General features: G+C 39.8%; 1 protein-coding gene across 1 annotated transcript in view; it reads left to right on the plus strand.

Annotated features, from left to right (window-relative positions):
• The first annotated feature begins 223 nt into the window (after positions 1 to 223).
• The window catches only part of rad54l (RAD54 like), a 9568-nt gene continuing 2376 nt past the window's right edge, over positions 224 to 7415 (plus strand). Inside the window, exons 1-13 of the mRNA XM_007544538.2 lie at positions 224 to 433; positions 518 to 601; positions 1489 to 1596; positions 1666 to 1726; positions 1814 to 1949; positions 2103 to 2172; positions 2816 to 3104; positions 3445 to 3569; positions 3650 to 3800; positions 3872 to 3998; positions 4071 to 4145; positions 4966 to 5096; positions 5366 to 5476. Of these exons, the coding sequence (XP_007544600.1) occupies positions 431 to 433; positions 518 to 601; positions 1489 to 1596; positions 1666 to 1726; positions 1814 to 1949; positions 2103 to 2172; positions 2816 to 3104; positions 3445 to 3569; positions 3650 to 3800; positions 3872 to 3998; positions 4071 to 4145; positions 4966 to 5096; positions 5366 to 5476 (1471 nt within the window). The 5' untranslated portion in view covers positions 224 to 430. The remainder of the gene's footprint in view (positions 434 to 517; positions 602 to 1488; positions 1597 to 1665; positions 1727 to 1813; positions 1950 to 2102; positions 2173 to 2815; positions 3105 to 3444; positions 3570 to 3649; positions 3801 to 3871; positions 3999 to 4070; positions 4146 to 4965; positions 5097 to 5365; positions 5477 to 7415) is intronic.

The raw sequence follows: 7415 nt of genomic DNA on the forward strand, positions 1-7415 counted from the left end.
ATTTTCTAATATTAAGCACCTATTGTGTTATATGGCTTTCATGCCATTCTGTAACCCCTTTTTTTTCGTTTCTTCTCTTAGTATATTCTTTGACTGCTAGTCACTCAAGATACTTGAATAAGAATGTATGCTTGTAAGATTTGACTGTTTTTATAATATAAAAAAATAATCTTTAAAAATTATTTCACTCCTGACCCGTAGGTGGCGGTAAAACATAAATTTGAAGAAGCTTGAGCCATCACGCTCACCGTACTGGTTGCGTGTCTAACATTTCGCGCGAGTTTTGATGTAGGAAAATTACTGTTGGCGTAAACTGTAGGGTTTTTTGCTTTAAAGGGTTTACATTAACATCTCAGTGGAAGCGCTGTGTTTAAGCTGAACAGGACGATCATGTAAGGTTTCAAACATTCACATAGAGGAAACACCAAACATGGTAAGCAGGTAAAAGGTTTTTCTTACTGCGTTGTTCAGTGTGTTAGGCTTTAGACTAATTCGTTTCTGTGTTTGTCTGTGGCAGAGGAGAAGCCTGGCTCCCAGTCAGCTGGCTAAACGCAAACCAGCCGGAGAGGCCTGCGGTGACGGGGGCCACACAGGAAACACCGTAAGCCCAGCTCTCTGAATGGTTCCTCTATCTCACTTTCGCAGCCTGTCATCACCTCATCACCATCACTTTAGTAAAGGGACATGTCACTGCTTTGTAAGGGTCTGAATCAATCATGGTTCGAAATCAAAAACACTTTTTTACAAAAACAAAATGGTAAATATAAACGGCAAGGTCAACTTGTATATTCAAGCTTTAAAAATGCATCAGATATGAAAGTGTATTTCAGTGAATTCCCATAGAATTCAGTTTAATTCGATTTAGGTTCGACCAGGCTAAGTGGTTTTGATTTGAATTGGAGTTTGTTGATGTTTCAGAGCAGTTAAATAGATGTTTGAGTGGTGAATCAGAAACTGATTTGTATTTAAACATCACCTTCTTTCACGGTGAACTCAGTGGATCTTTGAAACACTCCATCATGACAGATGTCTAAAGCCAGGACAGTCTTAAAAAGTCTTAAATTTTCACTGACGGTATGTTTTCTGCAATGACAACAATTACAACAGTCTATTTGGCTGCATCACTGCCTCCAGTCTATCTCATAATTTAAACACTGAATAAACTCTGCATATTGTTCCCAGCCCTCCATAAGGGGTTTAGAGAATGGATAGCTAAGACATGTTTCTTTCTTCTGCTCTGTCTTTACCTGGCCAGGGTGGGCCTATCCTCCTTTTTTAACTCTTTGAAGAATTTGATTTAACATTCAATAACATTTAATTTCCCTGCGGGATCAATAAAGTACTTTTTGAATTTGAATCGAAGAGATCAAAGCTGCACTGGTGACTGAGTTCTGCATAAACTCCTGCTGCTTGGTTTCATACAACACTAAACTTAGGCTTGTGGAGCTGACCAAAAGTGTTACTGATTGTTTGAATTTCTCTTTTTAGGAGAAAAGAAGGAAAGTGGAGGGGATGAGGGAGAGTCACATTTCTCCTTGCAGGAAACCTCTGACACAACTTAACAAGTGGCCTGGATGCATGGAAGCTGACAGACATGTAAGCATGGTTGAAAATCCCAACGTCCCTGTAAACATTTCCCTCTCTTACTAAAAGTCTTGTCTGCAGGAGTCATTTATCCGGAGCATTCTCTCCAAGCCTTTTAAAATTCCCATTCCCAATTACACAGGTGAGTTTTACCAGCAGTGTGACTTCTCTTTATGTCCAGTGATGGAGAATGACTTAACTGTCTGTTTCCTTTTGGAATTGCTGACAGGTTCACTAGGAAGCAAAGCACTTGGCCTAAAGCATGCAGGAGTAAGGAAATCACTCCATGATCCATTTGCAGAAGATGCTTTGGTTCTTTATGAGCCGCCGACTCTGAGCGCTCATGATCTGATCAAAGCTGACAAGTAAGTTCCGGACACATTGAATTCCTCTTTCTGCTGAAATGCAGCTCAACAAGAAAATCCCAAAATAATACAGATCTGATGGATGTATTCATGCACAGTGGGAACCAACTACTGCCAAACAGAATAAACAAAATTATTTGGGGGTTTTTGCAGGGAAAAGCTTCCAGTTCATGTTGTTGTGGATCCAGTATTGGGAAAAGTTCTCAGACCCCATCAGAGAGAGGTAATGGCAAACAAAATGATGTAATTTTTGTCACATCTATGTCATTGAGAACAGATTCTGGCACTTCACATGAAGTATGTCTAAGCCTTTACGTAGATAGTAATCCTTGGTCAGCGCTTCTGTGTTTTTGTGTCTCCTTAAACCCTCAGTCATTCAGAAGATGGTCATTCTTCTTGTTATAGCAATTCCTCATACTATCACTTCATGCAGAATGAGGAATTGCTATCAAGTTAAAGACTTGTTGTGGTCTACTGTTCACTGTCACTACATGCTCATGCAGGGGGGAGTGAATCCTGTGAGTCAGTGAGTTGATGCAATCTGCTGGGTTTTCTTGGATAGAAAACTTTTTTTTATCAGTTGCCATAATAAACTGAACTTGAGTTCAGTATTATTACTATGAGCACATTATTGACTTTTAATTTATCTACATGATCTGAGTGCCTTGAGATATTTGTTGTTACTTGGTAACATGCAAATTAACTTAATTGAATTAAATTATGGCAGTAGTTGCAGAAGTAGTTCATCTTGATTAAAATATGAACAAAACAATGAGTTGTTGGAAATTACCATAAGGATAAAATATATCTTATTAAATAGCATTTCCCTGAGTCATATAAATGATGTCTTTCTTTGACGTGTTTAGGGAGTGAAGTTCCTTTGGGACTGTGTGACTGGCAGACGCATCCCTGGATCCTACGGCTGCATCATGGCTGATGAGATGGGCCTGGGAAAGACTTTGCAGTGTATCACTCTCATGTGGACCTTGCTACGCCAGAGCCTTAATGCCAAACCAGAGATAAACAAGGCAATTGTGGTTTCACCATCTAGTCTGGTTCGGAACTGGTATAATGAAGTAGGAAAGTGGCTTGGAGGTCGTATTTCACCAGTGGCAATCGATGGGGGCTCAAAGGAGGATATTGATAAGCAGCTAGGTAGGTCATGTTTTCTAGTGTCACTAAGAATCTGCAGTAAACCTTATGAAGACAATGTAGTTCTTAAGCCAGCACTGTAAGCATGAAGAAAACTGGTGTGTTTGTATGAAAATAGCAACCTAATGGTTTCTGTTTTATTTCTGTTATTGTGAATATTCACAGAAACATTATCCGTCGCAAGTTTATGTCAAGGAAAAGCTACAAGTTGTTGTTTTGAATAATTGTTTATTATCGTAAAGTTTACCCTTTAATCATGTTGTTGTTCATTTCTGCCCTAACCCTAACCCACTGGTATGAGCTAACTTGTGCTTCACTTCTGCATAATTTCTGTTTTCTCTAGTGCACTTCATCTCTCAGCATGGTTTGAAAGTAGCAACACCCATCCTGATCATTTCTTATGAGACATTTCGACTTCATGCTGATGTCCTGCACAGGGGCAAAGTCGGACTTGTGATCTGTGATGAGGTGTTGTGCATTATACACTTCAACCCAGAGATAAAGATGAATTCTGAAAGCCAAGTGTTAAATTTTCCCTCTGTTCTTAGGGGCATCGACTGAAGAATGCTGACAACCAGACTTACCAGGCTCTCCATGCTATGAATGCCCAGCGGAGAGTGCTGATATCAGGCACTCCAATCCAGAACGACCTGCTGGAGTATTTCAGTCTGGTCCATTTTGTAAATGCTGGAATCCTTGGTAAGCTGCATCACCTACAGAGCATCTGAACACATCAAACTTATTTCCCATATCCATCTTTGTAATGGCAGGTACTGCCCAGGAGTTTAAGAAGCGATTCGAGCTTCCCATTCTGAAGGGTAGGGATGCAGACGCCAGTAACAGAGATAGAGAGGAAGGAGAAAAAAAACTCAAGGAACTCATCAGCATCGTCAACAGGTGAACTCCATAGCCTTGGTGTTATTTAGTTCTGTTTTCCTCTCCAAGATTGAGCATGTGCTGCTTCAACAGGTGTTTGATTAGGAGAACATCAGATATCCTGTCAAAGTATCTTCCTGTGAAAATTGAGCAAGTTGTGTGCTGCAAGTAAGTTGACTTGTTTCATTTCTGTCTAACTGGAAGTCAGTTATTTGTCATTGGGTATTTAAAAGAATCTTGGCTTGTAGGTTTGTGGCTTATCAGGATATTACACTTTAATTGTAGATTTTCTTCTGTTTGTAATGGCAGACAGCACTGAGTGTTAGTGCTACTACTTGACCTATTGACCCTGAGCCCAAAAGCCAACTTGGGTCTTTTAAATTCTTCCCCTGACGGCCAACAATTGTTTCATCATATTTATTATCTCAGCTTTTTAAAAAAAATTTTTTTTAATTTTTTTTAATGTTTCCAAACCCAACACTATTTACATACCTGGCATGTATTTATTTAACCAGTGAGTGTTTGTGATAGGAATTGAGATGGGCTTCTTTTAAAATACAGATGGATTGAAAGAAAGATTTTCTCTCTGGAAAATTGTCATCTCTGTCTCCTACAAAGCATTCTTGGATATATATAAAACACTTAAAATAAAGAATACAACATTAACATCTTTGTTAATCATGTTTCCTCTGGCATTTCTTATGATTTATCTATTGGGATGGATTCCAAACCTTTGAGGTTTGAAGTCCTCCTTTCCGTCAGCCTAATCTTTAGTGCCCTCCACAGATTCACCAAGACATGTAAGCCTGGATTTTGACTGGGCCTCTCTAATATATTACTATTGCTTTAGGTCAGATTAAAAAATATTTTAAAGCTAAATCTGCCATATGTATGAATAATTTTGGGCTTAGCCATTTGTGATATCCCTTGCTCTATGATGATTTTCTTTATTAAATGCTAAGTGGAAACTGATTCCTCTGTTGTACAGACTAACTCCTTTGCAGATCGAACTGTACAAGCGCTTTCTGAAACAGGCCAAACCCACAGAGACATTGCAAGAAGGCAGAATCAATGTCTCCTCACTGTCTTCTATCACATCTCTCAAGAAGCTGTGTAACCGTAAGTGCAGCAGTGTGGCCTGTTCAGAAAACATGTTCCACTTAGTTTGTTTTAAACACAACTGAAATACAGCTTCAGATGCTAACTTTTTACCAGTCAGCATTATAAATTAGGATTTTGCCGCTAATATGTCATTATGTGACTTATTATACAGCCTAAATATTACACTTATAATATACAAGTTATAGACAATGATGTAAGCGATTTCATTGCAGCTGCAGTTAGTTTGCATAGTAAACACACTGATCACTGTCCTGATCCTGTACCAGACCCAGCTCTCATTTATGACAAGTGTGTTGAAGAGGAGGAGGGCTTTGAGGGCGCACTCGATCTGTTTCCTCCTGGTTACTCCACTAAAGCACTCGAACCTCAGCTGTCTGGTAAGAAAACATTTCAGTGAACTCCTGAAGACATATTGAATGATGAGTCATCATGACTTGATCTCCTCTTTTTACTGGAAAAGCTTGTCCATCTGGCTCTGCTTTTCAACCATTGTATAGTAACGTTAATTCAATTAAAAATACTTTATTGATCCCAAAGAGAAATTAAATCATTCCTGTAATCCCCAGTAGGGATGCACAATATATATCAGCATCAGCAGCGGTATTGACCAATGTTAGTTATTTTCTAACGTTGGTCCAATGAGTAAAACTGGGCCGATAGTAACAACCCATGTTTATTTCCGTCTTGTTTCCGGAGGAGAGGAGGTTGGTCATGTGGTATTTGTTTGGTCATATGACAGTGATGCAGCGTTGGATTATAGGGTGTTTCACAGAAACAGAGAAGCAATGAAGGCAGTGTGGTCACTTTTATAGTGTCAAAAGTGTTGTATATAATATATGATATTGGTTATAACACCAGGACTAATATTGGATATTGATATTGGCCCAAATTTTCATATCGCTGTATTCGCTGTATCCTTAATCCCCAAAAGTAACATGCTATGAAGCCACAAAAGCTAAACGTGAAGAAATATGGTGTTGCTGAGCACCAAAAAATAAATTAATTGTTTCATTTGCTTGAACAAATTACAAGGTGATCAAAAAGCAACACTGAAGCAACATCTAAACAACATCAACACTGGATGTAATTTAGTTCCAGTGAAGAATGGCAGCTAATTTAGCTACAAATGCAAAGTTAACATTGAGTTAATAACTAAGTTCCTGTATTTAAACAAAATGATTTTCTCTGGTTACTTTGTGTGCATGTCCATTCTCTGTGCTCTGAGCCAAAACTGATCCACTCCTGGCAGATGTTAGCTTCATAGTTAAAGGGGGACCTTGTGGGATAGCTTGGCTAAAGTGGCTGAAGATGAAGCCAATATCTGCAATGCTACACTATATTGCCAAAAGTATTCACTCACCTGCCTTGACTCGCATATGAGTTTAAGTGACATCCCATCCCTAATCCATATGGTTCAATATGACATTGGTCCACCCTTTGCAGCTAGAACAGCTTCAGCTCTTCTGGGAAGGCTGTAAACAAGGTTTAGGAGATTTTATGAGGATTTTTGACCATTCTTCCAGAAGTGCATTTGTGAGGTCATGTACTGATGTTGGAGAAGAAGGCCTGGCTCTCAGTTTCTGCTCTAATTCATCCCAAAGGTGTTCTATTTGGTTGAGGTCAGGAATCTGTGCAGGCCAGTCAAGTTCATCCACACCAGACTTTATGGATCTCGGTTTGTGCTCTGGTGCACAGTCATGGTGGAAGAGGAAAGGGTCAGATCCAAACTGTTCCCACAAAGTTGGGAGCGTGGAATTGTCCAAAATGTCTTGGTATGCTGAAGCATTCAGAGTTCCTTTCACTGGAACTAAGGGGCTAAGCATCTGGCAATGCAATGTAAAGTTTGCATTGTGCCAAATTTTACACTTGGCACAATGCAGATTGCCAGATGGAGAAGCGCGATTTGTCACTCCAGAGAACACGCCTCCACCACTCTAAAGTCCAGTGGCAGCAGCTTTCCACCACTGCATCCAACGCTTTGCATTTCACTTGGTGATGTATGGTTTGGATGCAGCTGCTCCACCATGGAAACCCATTCCATGAAGCTCTCTGTGCACTGCTCCTGAGCTAATCTGAAGGCCACATGAAGTTTGGAGGTCAGTAGTGACCGACTCTGCAGTTGTTGACCTCTTTGCACTATGCTGACCCCACTCTGTTAGTTTATGTGGCCTACCGCTTCATGGCTGAGTGGCTGTCATTACCAAACATTTCTCTTTTCTTAGAAAACCCAGCTGACAGTTGAAACTGGAATATTTAGGAGCGAGGAAATTCCACGACTGGATTTGTTGCACAGGTAGCATCCTATCACATTTCCAC

This window comes from Poecilia formosa, unplaced genomic scaffold (assembly GCF_000485575.1).
Source record: "Poecilia formosa unplaced genomic scaffold, Poecilia_formosa-5.1.2 Scaffold1269, whole genome shotgun sequence".
NCBI lineage: Eukaryota > Metazoa > Chordata > Actinopteri > Cyprinodontiformes > Poeciliidae > Poecilia > Poecilia formosa.